The 16,349-nt window shown below is 43.6% G+C and overlaps 1 protein-coding gene across 1 annotated transcript in view; it reads left to right on the forward strand.

The window, feature by feature from the left end:
• The window catches only part of PLA2G12B (phospholipase A2 group XIIB), a 39,332-nt gene extending 26,974 nt beyond the window's left edge, over positions 1-12,358 (forward strand). The window contains exons 3-4 of the mRNA XM_068125484.2: positions 7,664-7,829; positions 11,655-12,358. Of these exons, the coding sequence (XP_067981585.1) occupies positions 7,664-7,829; positions 11,655-11,773 (285 nt within the window). The 3' untranslated portion in view covers positions 11,774-12,358. The remainder of the gene's footprint in view (positions 1-7,663; positions 7,830-11,654) is intronic.
• The last annotated feature ends 3,991 nt before the right edge of the window (positions 12,359-16,349 follow it).

Consider the following 16,349-nt stretch of genomic DNA (forward strand, 5'->3'; position numbering starts at 1 on the left):
ACCCCAAATGACCCCATTCCCCCAAGCACCTCCATTTCTAGTTTATTGTGATTTTCATCTCCCTGTCCCTCACTTCCCTTTGTTTGTTCATTGTTGGTTGATTTGTTCCTTTTCTGTTTCATTCCCACTTTCCCCTTCCTCTTCTTGCTGTTTCATTAAATTTCCGCCCAGCTCATTCACCCCCATGTGTCCTTCTTCCCCTCCCAGTGATCTCATTCCCATATTCTGCTCCAGCTCTTCCACGAGCCTCGATCAGACAGAATTTATTTTTCAAGAAAACCATTTGCTTTGCTGTGATTTCCATACCCTTCTGAAAACTGAACAAACAACTCGATATAGATACCAGTCGCCATTGCTGTCAAAAGTATTCCGAGGTGTGCCAACAAGGTGGCATGCGCACGCATCGTCATGAGAATGTCATTACATAACCAGTGGTGATAAACTGCAGGGTACAAAGTACACACTGACAGCAAGACATGGAACCCACTTCAACCTTCCTGATAACTTTCAAATGCCTTCCAAAGTCGATTGCTGGCTTTGCCAGATTTCCCAAGCTGTTTATGGAAAATCTTCCCCTTTGCCCCTTTCGAGTCCCACCACGTGTCTCCCTGCTCGTCTTGTGCTGACAGGATGAATAATTGTAGTGAATAACATTAAAACGACTTCACTTCCTGTCCAGTATTTTGTTTTCTACTGGACTCCTCTTTGGAACCTCGTCGACATATCTCGCCACGTTGTCTGCAACACTCCGTCGTTTAACCCCAAATGACCCGTGACGTCTCATCAGTAAATATGATGAAAGAGTAAGTTTTCTCAGTAAATTTCTGACTCATCAATGGGAGGTTAATCATGTCTAATCCAACGGATTATTCGATAAGAAACGTCTCATGGTAGATATTAAAATGACTCCCTTTAGAGTTTACATGGATATTTACATTCGCCTGTTTTGCACCCGCACACTGCCCTCCAAAAGGGTTGGGACAGTGAATTCAAGTTTGTTGTTATTTCAATAAATGAAATCTTGATAATTTATTTCTTGATAACTATTATTTATTTTTATTTATTTATTTTTATTTATTTCTTCTTCTTCTTCTTATTATTATTATTTATTATTATTTATATATTATTTATAATTTTATTATTATTTATTTTTTATATTATTATTTATTAATAATAATAACTTATTTATTATTATTTATTATTATTATTTATTTATTATTATTTACTCCTTGATAATTATTATTTATTTCTTGATAATCTTGATAATTTATTTCAATAAATGAAAATCAATAAAGCTTGTTATTTCTAATTACTCAAGAAATTTGGATTCGAGATTAAAAAATGAATACGAGACAAGAGTACAGATTGTCATATTTTATTTATTGGTATTTCGATGGATTTTACCATTGTAGAACAATCACATTTTTTATGTTCAGTCCGCCCACTTTCGGTGTGCATCCTCCATGACAAACATCAAATGGAGGGAACTGTATGTGAGCACTTAGCTTCTCAGGCCGGGATGTCTCATAGACTCAGATTCTTTGTATATGATCACCAAGCATTTGTGGAAAACGATGAATCCACACATTTGACTGAATTGGCAAATAATTTAAGATTTTCTAATGTTAGAAAATCAGTAAATAATAATCTCCTTAAGAAAAAATGTTTGCTGTGCTGCTCCGTCCTCCTCCTTCCCTCCCCACTCCAGTCGACCAAATAAAAAGACACAAAAATGGAAAATTGTAAACAAACCAAAAAGATCAACGAACCATGTAATGTTGGCTAAATACTTTGTAATCAAAGATGGCCGCTCACATGAAACAGGTGAACCACCTGATCAAATTGCTGGTTGTGCACAAGAAGCCGCTACCCAGACAATCACACTCTACGAATGGTGTAATCTGCATCGAGGAACCTCGAAGAATTCCAGACCAATTGCTACTCACAGCCCATGTGGGAATTTGTTCAGGGTGCCGGTTGTAGCTCGCCTACTCTTCCCAAAGGACACCGTAGGATCTTTAACGTCCACCGACTCATGCCAGCAGGTGAAACGCCCAGCTCAACGTTCACTCAAGGGGTGGTACACACATTGATGATTCACCCTGCATGGCAAACACCCTGATGATGGTTATTGTGCGTTCCGCTAGGCCATCGTATCAGTCCAACATTGGCTAAGCTATGGCAACAAAATGACATTCCTTAATTTCTGCCCACTCGCCCATTTACTCCACACACACCTGATGATTATAATCCATAAGAGCGGTCTCTCTGACAAATGCGTAAAAACATTCATTACATATTTAATCCTAGGGCACATTGCCCTTTGTACAAAAACCTTGCATCTTGTTATTTCTCACCAACTGCAAAATACTTAAATCATAATAAATAAACAAAAATCATTCCGAAAGAATTGATGAAACATTGCAAATCGCAAGAACAAACGTTCAAAGAATTGTAACAATCCTCAGAAGTTCGGTGGTCTCTTTGTCTTCTTCCGTCTCCTTTGTGGTCTTGCACCCTCTACCCTCTCGTGCTTTGCCACCACAACCGCCAGCTATCTGCAGGGCGCACATGGTCCACCCTAAACCCCCTTCCGGTGAATCTCCCAAAATCCAGGATTACTGCTCACCTCTTTTTTTCTTCTTCTTATTTTCCCCACCTGTGGAACAAACTTTCACATCCTCTTCAATCTCATTCTGCCCTCCAAGTCTTCAAGACAGGTGCTCACCGCCATCTCAGCTGTTCCCCAATCCAAAACCCTGATCTTTTCTACCCTCTTTAAACCATCCCAACCCCAACCACAAAATTTCCACTTTTTCCTTCCTGAGAGTTTGTTTCTGTGTCCATCTGGTTCACCCCTTGGGTTCTCCTTTACCGCTCATTGCTACCTGCATCCCTCGTTTGTCCATCTACCTTGTCATTTCACTCCGCTGTTGGCGTTTCCCCCTTACTTCTGCTGTTCCCTTTATTATTTTGCGTCCTGATCCTTCTTTGTTCTAGCTCCTCCATGAGCCTTGACTTTTTATCTAAAGAAATTAAAAGAAAAAGGAATTTTTAATAATTAGATTCCTTCATGGTTCAATTGTGTACAAATATAGTCCCCCCCCCCCCCCCCCCCACAGCACCCCCAGGTTAAAATGAGTTGGTTGGTACGTTGGGTTGGTGCCATGGAGAATTAATAGAGTTATCTGACTAAAATTCACCAAATGTCCGCCCGTCTGTTCCCAGGTACTGCAAAAACGGCTGAACCGATCGCAACGAAATTTTGGGTGGGTAATCCTGGGACCCCCTGGAGGAAAATGGGCTATATTGTTTTTCCAATTTTCCAGTTTTTCGAAACACGATGGAATAATATTTACCGATATGAACAGTGATGTGGCTTTTATTGAAATTCTACAAATACTGTTTAGATTTTGATGATTTGCGTGTGATATGATTTAACGGATGTTTATATAAATCGTTTAAAATATAAAACCCTTCAATTTCTGATATTTTGCCTTTTCATTTGGGCCTCCCAATTGAAGCTCCGCCTGTAGGGTGGGTACCGTTGCTCGTAAATTGACTTTAAGGAGTGTGAATGATGTGCCGACATGATGGGCCACCTCTTCTGTCCAAGTTCTTTGCATTTCCTTGTATATTTGAAGCAAACACAGACAAGGTAAACATGTTTGTTCTCCGGTCTCTGGTTACCAACATCACACACATGTAATTGAAGTTTATGAGCAGAGTAATAAATCAAGAATAACAAGCGTTACGCCGAGGTCCCCCGTCGGTGAAGTGATGTGAGTTGACAAAGTGGAAGACGCAAGGCGGCCATCTTGGATTTTGACGTGGCGACCCAATTTTCAATAGCGTTCTCCCTTATGCGTAGATACACCCACACACCAGATTAGAAGTTAGTAGTTCGTTTATTTTTCAAGATATTTCGCTCACAAGGTTCAGACATATATATGGTGGCGGCCATCTTGGATTTTGAGGTGGCGACCCAATTTTCAATAGCGTTCTTCCTTATGCCGAGATACACCCACACACTGGATTAGAAGTTGGTACTTCGCTTATTTTTCAAGATATTCTGCTAACAAGGTTCAGACATACATGGCGGTGGCCATCTTGTGTTTTGACGTGGCGACCCAATTTTCAATAGTGTTCTTCCTTATGCGTAGATACACCCACACACCAGATTAGACGTTAGTAGTTCGGTTATTTTTCAAGATATTTCGCTCACAAGGTTCAGACATATTATATATGGCGGCGGCCATCTTGGATTTTGACGTGGGTTGCACCCACACACCAAATTAGAATTCGGTCCTACGCTTACGCATGCACGCCCGCACGCACGTACGGCCGGACGCACGCACGCACAGACGGACGCACACACGGACGGAGGGGATAACCATAGTCCCTCTTTCGCTCCGTGGTGCGACGGGGGACAACTCGAACGGCACTCGGTGGAGAGTATACCTCCACCAGGTGAACAGTTTAAATTTAGTATCCCACTGATAGGCCGGTTCCGGATCTAAACCAAAATCTAATCAGCTTGTTCTTGTTAAACACACAAGTCATCCACCAACTTTTGTCATAATTCGTCCATAACTTTTTGAGATATCTTACAAACAGACAGGCAAACGGGTCCACCTTCGGTCACACAGGTAATTATAAAGAAGGGAAGACTTTTATTCTAGAGATTTCTTATCTGGTACTGATGTGTAAACACAAAACTAACTCGTTTCTGCAACTCATTTGATTTGATTTTGTAGAAATGTATCTGCTACTTGATCCGCTGTGATTGTGTGAAATTGTTTTATTCTCCAAATTCGAGGCTCCTGGAAGATCACAGATTCGATATTTGCAGAACCTTGGCAATGCAAGAAGATGGAATCCATTTAAAATATGTTCACAAAGTACAAATGTACCGGTACTTGGTAAAACAATGCACTCGTTCTACTTGATATAGAAAGTCCATATGAAGGCTACACTTCGTGTAGATCTGCTTCAATAATTGTCTGACAAGGTGGTGCAGAGGTCCCTTGGGTTCATGAGCTACATCTCAGCAGACATACCCAATATGGCTGACAAAGCTGCACCTTTATGCATCTCAGAAATCTCCGAAAGGGCTTGGGGCCTGCTTTCTGCAAAATGGCGAACCAGTAGCATTTGCATTAAAGAGCTTATCGAGAGGGAAACCCGAGCACTCGTGTTTGGGGTTACACAGTTCCATACTTACCCTGTTTGGCAGCAACTTTCCACGTCCCATACAGATCACAAGCCATTCGTGATGATCTGCAACAAACCCTTGACCATCGCCTGGCCAGGTCTTCAAAGACTTCTCATCAAGCCTCAAGGCTACAATTTCTCCATTGAGTACAAGTCAGAGGCCTCCATGATACTCACAGATGCACTACTGAGCAGGTTGCCTAACCCATATAATCCCTTGACTTACAGGTCGACGCAATTATCCTCAATGATGGGTCAGATACCCTTGGTCCATTTTGGGTGTAGCAAGCAAGATGTACTACAGCAAGAGAAAGGACGTGACGCTATCCTGAAAGCACTGCAACTAGAAATCTATGCCGGAAGGCCATAATCCATAAAGAGACTTCCACAAGATTTGTGACCATATTGTCCGTACAGGGATAAACTCGGCAATTCTAGTGGTGTCATCTTCAAGGGAAGACAAGTCCTCATACCTGAGTCAATGCATGTGGACATACTCGGCCAATGTCACATTGCACACTTTGGAGTGGAGAAGGCCAGAGGTGTAGCTCGTAACCCTGTACACTGGCCAAAGTTAATGACGCCAAGCCAAGTCTGTTTGCCAAGAAAACCAGACTCGACAGCTGCAAGAACCGATTGAGCCTCATGAAATACCCATCACCCCCTTGGATCAAGCTAGGATTGAATTTAATGGTGAAAAGTTCCTCATCATTGTGGAGTTCCACTCCAAATATCCGGTCGTTTACAAGTTAAGCAGCACTTCAAGTGCATCAGTTTCACAAGTCACATCATCAACATTGAGTGTTATAAGAGTGCCTGGAGAGATGGTATCCCCCAATGGTTCCCAATTCATTGTGTGTGCCAACTGGTCCATCAAGCACACAACTTCCTCACTCCGATATCCTCGCTCAAATGCATTAGCGGAACAAATGGTCCAGACGGTCAAGTCGGTGTTGAAGAAATGCCATTAGTCAGGTGAAGATGTCAACACAGCTATGCTCAATTTGCGAGCTACACCCATAGACACAAACCTACCTGCACCAGACAAAACTATGTTTGGTGGACTAGTCCATACCACCTTACCGAAGATCAACCAATTTGACACACCACACTGCAGATACATTCAGATGACTGGAGGACAGGGGGAGATAACATAAAGCATGCCCACGATGAACATGCTGGTCCAAATCTTCCACGTTTGTATGTCAGACAGAAAGTCAGAATTCTTGATCACTCCAACAAAACCTGGATTCCAGGGGAAGTCACCAAGGTACGCAATAACCAATGTCATACGAAAGAAGTCCTGACGCCTGGTGCGGCCACACGACGTAACAATAGATCACACTTGCCCGAATCGTCTGTCCAGAGTAGAACTCGTTGTGCACCCAACGGACGAGGCAGCACTGCGCATCCTCCACATATGCAATCCAGAGAAACTCCACTTCCCCCACCCAAAACACGTCCAATGTGCAGATTGATCAACTTCAGGAGGCAACGACCAGACCATGCGAAAGCGAAGCCAAAACCGTCTCAAAAAGGGTAAATTCACGATGGTGACCAAGACTCAGGTCGTGCCAACTCAGAACAGTGTGGACACTGAGCGACACCGTGTGACCACCATATCGGGGCAAATCCGCTGGGACCGGCACGAAATGCCAAGAAATACATTTCAGTTTTTCTCCCCCAAAGTAATGAGCAATGTTGTAGTCATAGCAACTGAGGTCAGCGGTGATGTGTTTTATTTGCTCGAGAAGAATGTCAACTCGTGCAAGTGTTGATCACCGAATGTCTCTCTGGAAGTTTAGAACGCTTGATGTTGATGATGTGTATTTTTCAGGAGAAATTCTGTGAGAACTTTTTAAATTGTTTATCCGTTGCAAAAGTTGAAGTTAAATTCTAAGTCGATGTCTCACTGGATATAACTACTCCGGTTCAGTACACTCCAATAACTGAGGATTTGACATTTTGAACATTCCTTCAAAGCGATTGACTCCAACGGACATTCTTCCTGAACTGAAGTTTCACGAGCATAATCTTAAATAACTCAACAGGGGGTGACTGTGGATGTTTGTCTTCAAAAGCGGAAGTTACACGCATGCAGGTACACACGAACCGGATACAGTTTTGCCCACTTCCTGTACACAGAAGGTGATATGAAGGAAACACCTCAGCCACTCTATTCTGCCAGTTTCCGTGTATATTAGATTTTCCTCAACACGCATCAATTCATCTGTGTGAAGATTCTCTCTCTCTTTCTCTCTGATGTACCATACTCTTCCCTGAGCAAGGGTTATACTGGGTGGTTTGCCATTGCCTTCCCAATATCTCAAACAAATCCGAGGATTTGGTAGATTCGATTTGGGTTTAATGTTCAACCATTTTAAATGGCAACACATGAATCTCCCTGGCAATACCAAGTCTGAATTACATGCATGTTTTGGTGCGACAGTACGACATGGGCATCCCGGCCCTGACCAAGTGCTGCAACCAGCTGGACATGTGTTACGACTCCTGTGGATCCAGTAAAAATGTGTGCGACGCGCGCTTCCGCATCTGCCTTTCCTCCATCTGCACCGATTTGAGGAAGACGCTGGGCTTCATCTCCAAAATTGATGGTGAGTCGAACAAACGTACTCCACTTATGACGTCATGACGTTACTTACACAAAACACTCTGTTGAGGTCCGGAAGGAGATGGCCTGTTTGTGTTTCCATCCGAGCATGTAACTTGGGATCTCAGGTTTAAATTTTATATAATATGTTTATTTGTCCATCGTATCCGAATGGTCGTGTTCGGCCATCTCAACTCGATTCTCGTAAAGATGAACTTAAAATGTCTGTCCGTCAGTCCGTTAATTTTTTTCTATTTCTGCTACTCCGTCCTTATCTTCTGGCTGATTGTTCTGAAACCTGACACATGGGTACAAGACAGTATCCCCCACAATCGCTCGGCATCGATTTTTCGATTTCGGATCATAGGGGCTCTGGGGGAGTGGGGGTGAGAGGGGGGGGGGGGGTGAGAGGGGGTGGGTGGGAGGGAGTTACCCCCTGAAACTTCAGATCCATACTTATCCTTAACTTGCCAACCAATTACTCCAAAACCCAAAGCAGTCCTTCTACTCTATGGTCCACAGCATCGCTCGCTGTTAGATTTTTCGATTTCACACCAGGGGGGCTCCAAGGGGATCAGGTGGGCATCCAGGGGGGTTCCCCAAATCAGCAGTAGTCTTAACTCTAAACTACAACCTCAATAGATGATGGTCAGCCCACTCAGGGATATTTTAATTGATATAAAAATACACGAATATGTCTTTACATTGTCTTACTTGTGATGCATGTGTGTGTGTGTGTATATGTGTGTATGTATATGTATATGTGTGTATTTAGGTGTGTGTGTGTGTGTATGTATGTATATATGTATGTGTATGTATGTATATGTACGTATGTATTTATGCATGTGTGTGTGTGTGTGTGTGTGTATGTATGTGTGTGTATGTATTTATGTATGTAATGTGTGTGTGTGTGTGTATGTATATATGTATATGTGTATGTATGTGTGTGTATGTATATGTGTATATACGTATGTATTTATGTATGTATGTATGTATGTATGTATGCATGCGCATGTGTATGTATGTATGTATGTATGTATGTGTGTATGTATATGTGTATGTACGTATGTATTTATGTATGTAATGGATGTATGTATGTATGCATGCGTGATTGCGTGTGTGTGTGTGTGTATGTATGTATGTGTTTGTATATGTACGTATGTATTTTTTTAATGTAATTGTGTGTGTGTGTGTGTGTGTGTGTGTGTGTGTGTACGTATGTATTTTTTTAATGTAATTGTGTGTGTGTGTGTGTGTGTGTGTGTGTGTGTGTGTGTGTGTGTGTGTGTGTGTGTGTGTGTGTGTATGTATGTATGTATGTATGTATTTATATGTACTAGGGCGTGCCCGTACGTGGGTGCAAAAAAACATGCGTGCAAACAACAACAAAAAAAAACTTTGAAACCACGTGGCAGTAACGACCACAGAACCCCCCCCTCTATTTACATGAAATGGTTTGGTCCATTCGCAAAGCCAAAGCGAACGGCTTGCGAGTACGGTAGAACCCCCCCCCCCCTCTATTTACATGAAATGGTTTGGTCCATTCGCAAAGCCAAAGCGAACGGTTGGTAAATAAATCGCCATAGCTCGGTAACTACTTCTCCGATTAATATGAAACCTTGAAAAGGCACATCCTCAGGTCCCCAGCAATATACCTGGCAAGTTTCAAGTATATCGGACCCGTGGTTGTCGAGAAACAGCGGTCACAGACAAACAAACACACAGACACACACACACACAGAGATTACTGGAATTATAGATAGACTAGGACGTGCCCGTACGTGGGTGCCCGTTCGGAAAAACATTCCAAACCGCGTGGCAGTAACGACCACAGAACCCCCCCCTCTATTTACATGAAATGGTTTGGTCCATTCGCAAAGCCAAAGCGAACGACCACAGAACCCCCCCCTCTATTTACATGAATGGTTTGGTCCATTCGCAAAGCCAAAGCGAACGGCGAACGGCTAAATCGCCATAGCTCGGTAACTACTTCTCCGATTAATATGAAACCTTGAAAAGGCACATCCTCAGGTCCCCAGCAATATACCTGGCAAGTTTCAAGTATATCGGACCCGTGGTTGTCGAGAAACAGCGGTCACAGACAAACACACACACACACACACACAGACACACACACACACAGAGATTACTGGAATTATAGATAGATGTATATATGCATATATGTATGTTTGTAGTGTGTGTGTGTGTGTGTGTGTGTGTATGTATGCATATATGTATGTATGTACGTGTGTATGCATGTATGTAGTGTGTGTGTGTGTGTGTGTGTGTGTGTGTGTGTGTGTGTATGATATATGTATGCATGTATGTATGTGTATGTATGTAGTGTGTGTGTGTGTGTGTATGTATTTATATATGTATGTATGTGTATGTAGGTTGTGTGTGTGTGTGTGTGTGTATGTATGCATATATGTATGTATGTACGTGTGTATGCATGTACGTAGTGTGTGTGTGTGTGTGTGTGTGTGTGTATGATATATGTATGCATGTATGTATGTGTATGTATGTAGTGTGTGTGTGTGTGTGTGTGTATGTATTTATATATGTATGTATGTGTATGTAGGTTGTGTGTGTGTGTGTGTGTGTATGTGTGTGTGTGTGTGTGTATGTATGTATATTGTGTATATGTATGTTTGTAGGTATGTGTGTGTATGTATAATACTTAATTAGTTGACATCTTTATTACCCTGCACTCACGAAGCGAAAATCAGGGTTAGGTATTCGTTTGTGTACGTGTGGCGTACGTGTGTGTCTGCATTTTTAAAATTCATTTTTGTGGCAACCGTTGGTCCGATTGACACGAAATTTTACCATAGGAGAGCACATGTAGAATTATTTTATTTATAAGTATGATGTCACAGATCACGTGGTATGGACGCCATCTTGGAAAAACGTTGCACCTCTATATCTCCGAAACAGCTGAATGGAAAAAGTTGCAACAAGGTTCATTGTTAAGTACTGAACATGAGGAATAAGATATTTTAATGTTGATGTCATCAGTGCCTTCCTTATGACGCCATAATTCGACAAGTATAACGCTTCATCCGATCAGTATGATTTTTTTTTTTGCAACTGTTAGTCTGATGGACACAAAATTTTCAACATAGGAGCACCTGCTCCTGTAGAATATTTTATAATTATGACGTCATAGGTCATGTGGTACAGGCGCCATCTTGGAAAAAACGAAAAATGTTGCACCTTTATCTCCAAAACCGCTCCATGGAAAAAATTGAAACGTGGCTCATTGTAAAGAACTCCATGTGGGAAATGTGTTGTTAATGATGACGTAATTGGTGCCTTAATTATGACGTCATAATTAGACAGGGACAACGCTGAGTTTGGTCAGTTTGAAATTTATTGAGTGTGATCTGCACAATTATATTAGAGAATACAAATATATGATGCTCACAGGATCTGGCAGCCATATTGGATCAAACAAAAAAACCCTTCAAACACAGAAGAGTTGGTTCGCACCAAGTTGATGTACGTTAAGCCGGGTGTCCGATCTTCCAGCATTCGTCGGTGGACCTTAAAGATACTTCGGTGCGTTTCGTTAAGCGTAAGAGCTGCCCTTCTGTGAATTATCACCCGCACCCTGAGAAAACAAAATCCTGCTCAAATCTTTCAGTCGAATGTCAGGCCTTACCTGTCGATTTCTGGAAGACTCGGAAAACCCCACAACGTGGTCGGAATAATTGGGTGTATTAAAGAAGTCATAAACTAGTAGAGCCACTGATGAGACATGACCCTTTTGAATGTTGTAAGTGGTGTACCTGTACCCTTCCTCCCCCTGCGGTGCTGCCATTCACAGCCTGCGAGTCCGGGGCAGAGATCCTTTACCGGACGGTGACCAGCTTCGGCTGCAAGCCCTTCATGGACAGTCAGCGAGCTTCGTGCTTCTGTCAGGAGGATGATCGGGAAGAACTGTGATGGACGGGTCATCCAAGGTCACAGTGCACATCCACAACGATTCTGAACAGCTTGAAGAATTCTGATGTTTCCGGTGAAAAGCAACCACCGGGCAAATAATAGCGCCGTTTGAAACAACACGTGGTATTTCGTGTTCAAACGTGACAAAAATTTACTTTTACATCAACATCAAATTTATTACACATAATTTTACATTTGCCAATGGTACATAAACTTTTCACCGCCATACCTGTTTTGAGGTGTTTCGATTATTTATTTTGTATCGACCCGCTATCATGAACCACCAGTGAAACCTCGTTACCTTGAGTGTTTCTCCAGGAAGAACAAATCATTTGTTATGAACATGTTTGTAAGATGAAGAGTTTGATTTTACTCAATATAATGATATTTCTCATGGAAAATGTCATCCTAACAACAACAACAACAACAACAACAACAACAACAACAGTGGTGCTTTGGGAATCCTTTGGGAAACCTACAAAATAATTTACTTGGATACTTCATGAGACTTAAAGCCACATTGATGTTTCTGTGACATGAAAGTTTAGCTTTGTTTGTTTCCACGATTAAACACAAAAGATCGTTTTCTTGTATCTATTTTGTTCAATATCACATTTTAATCGAACTATCAACATGACCTCATCGTTTTACTGTAATGGTGACGAGTAATGAGAAGATATGGCCTCGAGGTATCCCCCCTCTCTCCCACACTCCCCTATACTCATATTTGCCTCGAAGTCGAATCTGGACAACGAGCTAAGTTGTCCAGCCCTGGTTCGAATCCAGACACAGCTACAAACTGCCATCCTGGTGTTTGACAGACTGGGTGAATCATCAGTGTGTGCCGTCCCTCCGATGGGCATTCCATCTATCGATATGAGTTAGTGGATGTTAAAGATGCCACGGTGTTCTTCGCGAAAAGTGGGCGAGTTATCTCCGATAATCTGAACAAATTCCTGCCAAAACCAGCAGAGGGCACTGCATCAGCGGCACAGCCGTCCTCTCGGCCACTGATGCCACCCCGCAGTCCTGTACTGAAAACGAACGAAGAAGATGAAAATCCCTTCCCCTCCCTCCTCCCCTTTCTCTCCCACTCCCCCCCTACTCTCTCTCCCACTCCCCCCCCTACTCTCTCTCCCACTCCCCCCCTACTCTCTCCCACTCCCCCCCCTACTCTCTCTCCCACTCCCCCCCTACTCTCTCCCACTCCCCCCCTACTCTCTCTCCCACTCCCCCCCTACTCTCTCCCACTCCCCCCCTACTCTCTCTCCCACTCCCCCCCTACTCTCTCTCCCACTCCCCCCCTACTCTCTCCCACTCCCCCCCTACTCTCTCTCCCACTCCCCCCCCTACTCTCTCTCCCACTCCCCCCCTACTCTCTCTCCCACTCCCCCCCTACTCTCTCTCCCACTCCCCCCCTACTCTCTCTCCCACTCCTCTCACTCTCTCCCCCACTCCCCCCTACTATCTCCCCCACTCCGCCCTCTTCCCCACTCCCCTCCCTCCCCCAATCTCCTCACCCTCCTCTCCCTTCTCCCTCCCCCACTCATTTTCAAGTGCGTTTGAACAGAATATGCCAATGGTTTTTTCAACGAAGTAAATCGATAATTACCTTTCCAACAGTAGATAATTGGGTGAAAGTACAGGGCAGTGGGTGGTACAGTACAATTAACCGCCATGTCGATCTTCATGCTTTCTATTGAGGGTTATGTGATCGGCCCCACCCGCCATCTGTGGGTGTGGGGGTCAGGCTCGATGCGCGGGACTGGGGCAGGCATAATGTGCAGGAAACAGAATCAACAAGAAAGAGTAATCAGATTGCAGACCCTCGCCAGGACGTGTTTTCAGTGGTTTTTAAGGCATTTGTGTTAAAACAAATACGGCGGCCGAACCACGTGACCAATGACGTCATCGTTATATTTTGTTTCTCCACCAATTATCCCTAGATGATGCTCAATAAATTTCATCTTGATCGGATGAAGTTTTGAAGTTGTCGAATTATGACGTCATAAAGGAGGCACCGATGACATCATCATTATCATATGTTATTCCACATGGAGAGTTCTTTACAATGAGCCATGTCTCAATTGTTTCTATGCAGCACTTTCAGAGATTATGGAGGTACAAAGTTTTTCGGTTTTTCCAAGATGGCGCCCGTACCACGTGACCGATGACGTCATAAATATAATTTAAAAATTCTACAGGTGGAGTTGCACCGATGGTGAAAACTTCCTGTCAATCGGACCAATGGTTGCAGAGAAAATCATATTTATTCTGTGCGGACAAACAAACAGACAGACAAATGAAAAATCGCTCAGAGACCGAGGACTTGCCGGAATGTACTTTTTTTATCGGTCATTTTGGATCATGAAAAGTAAATAATGACCTCTACCAAAGTTCAAACGACGTCGGTTTAATCTCTACATGAGAGAATTCCACATTGCTATTTGGGCAGTGTATAAGCTAACAGATCGCTGTCTCCATCGATCTTGCCAAGGCCGTAACACCTATCGGCTCAAAATCCTTTTAACTGTTGACTTGTTAGTTTTTACAATGAAGGAAACACGTGTCGGGAGTACATACGACATAGCGATTGTGAATGTGACAGCTCTGAGGTGTGTTTTGCTTCGCATCGCAGTGACGGCGAGCACCAACATGGTGGCTGTAAGATTAAAATCTGGCTTCAAGCCCCCTCACCACCCAAAGCCTTCAACCAGACATATTAATACGCTCCTCCCCCTTCATTCCCGTTCTTCAAAGCAAAGCGGTATAAATTGTTGTATCGCCATTATATATTACAAGCAACGGTACCCGCCCTAAGGGCGGGGCTTCAATTGGGAGGCGCAAATGATTGGGTGACCTTGATTGGGTGACCTTGAGCTTGACCTTGGGCCGAGAGCGTTAAAAATTGGGCACAGTCTATTCCAGGTTGGGCTAGCGGTTGGGCAACCCTGGTGTTGGTGCCAGCTTAGGATCCCAGGATCCTGGGTTCGAATCCCGGTCGATCGCTGAATTAACGCCAGGGGGGTTGACTCAGCCTGTCATCCTTCCGAGGTCGGCAAATTGAGTACCAGTTCACTGGTAATTCCCTGCTTGTCGTAAAAGGCGACAAAAAGGGTTGGCGGCAGGAAGGGCATCCGGCCGTAAAACATTGCTTCAAAAAGGGGACCGAAAAACAACAACAACCACGGTCCTCGAAAAAGGCCAACCCCTGCTTTGCGGGGAAAAATGTCCTCTAAATGTGGTTACTTTTTTTTTTACTTACAGTCTATTCCAGGGCAAGACAAATATGTGTGTAAAGTATGGCGATACTATGTGCAATGATGTAGATGTAGTACTGCGCACAAACAGACAGACAGACAGACAAACCAACCAACCAACATACTTGCCGGAATTTTTTCTGGCAAGTAACAAACGGACTCAAATGCAACACCCTCTCCTCTGGTGAGGGTAATAACCCAGAAGCAGACCCAGATACCTGATGCAGAAGCAGACCCAGATACCTGACCCAGATACCCAACCCAGAAGCAGACCCAGACACCCAAACCAGAAGCAGACCCAGATACCCAACCCAGAAGCAGACCCAGATACCCGACCCAGAAGCAGACCCAGATACAAGACCCAGAAGCAGACCCAGATACCCAACCCAGAAGCAGACCCAGATACCCGACCCAAAAGCAGACCCAGATACCCAACCCAGAAGCAGACCCACGCACTTTTCTTTTCTTGCTGTACTTCCAAAATCGAAGCTTTTTGTGTTGTACTTCTCAAGGTAATTCACAGCAAGATAAAGAAGGAAGTGAAAGAGCATGTATATTTAAGCATGTCTGTATAAGATCGACACTGATTGGTTCATCAGTCATGACATAATTAGAAATCTGAACACGCACGCACACACACACACACACACACACACACACACACACACACACACACACTCACACACACACACACACACACACACACACACACACACACACACACACACACACACACACACACACACACACACACACACACACACACACACACACATATATATATATATATATACACAACAACAACAACAGGCATTTTAAGGCCATTTCTCTGCTAGAGCGTGGGTTAGCCTCCCGGTCCCCATGGCAATCTTCTCCATTTTGCCCTATTTTCTGCATCTCCCCTTGTTAACCCCCTTGCCCGCATTTCTTCTTTCACCATCTTTAGCCAAGTCTTTCTTGGTCTTCCCTGTCCTCTACTTCCCTCTACATTCATTTCCATCACTTTTCTCAACCAGTCACTTTCATCCTTCGTCAACACATGACCAAACCATCTCAACCTGTTTCTCTTCACAGCATCCATCACAGGCTCTATTTGCAGCATCTTTCGCAATTCATCATTTGTCTTCCTCTCTCTCAACGATACTCCGCACATCCATCGAACCATTCACATTTCCACCCTTTCCAGCCTTTGTTGCTGCTCTACGCTCATTACCCATGTCTCGCTCCCATAAATCATAACACGTCTCACACATGCAGCATACACCTTTCCCTTCAGCTTCAACGCCACTCCCCTCCTCATCAGCACGCCATTCAGT

The sequence above is a fragment of the Myxine glutinosa genome, chromosome 8 (assembly GCF_964187855.1).
Source record: "Myxine glutinosa chromosome 8, kmMyxGlut1.1, whole genome shotgun sequence".
In the NCBI taxonomy this organism is placed as follows: Eukaryota; Metazoa; Chordata; class Myxini; order Myxiniformes; family Myxinidae; genus Myxine; species Myxine glutinosa.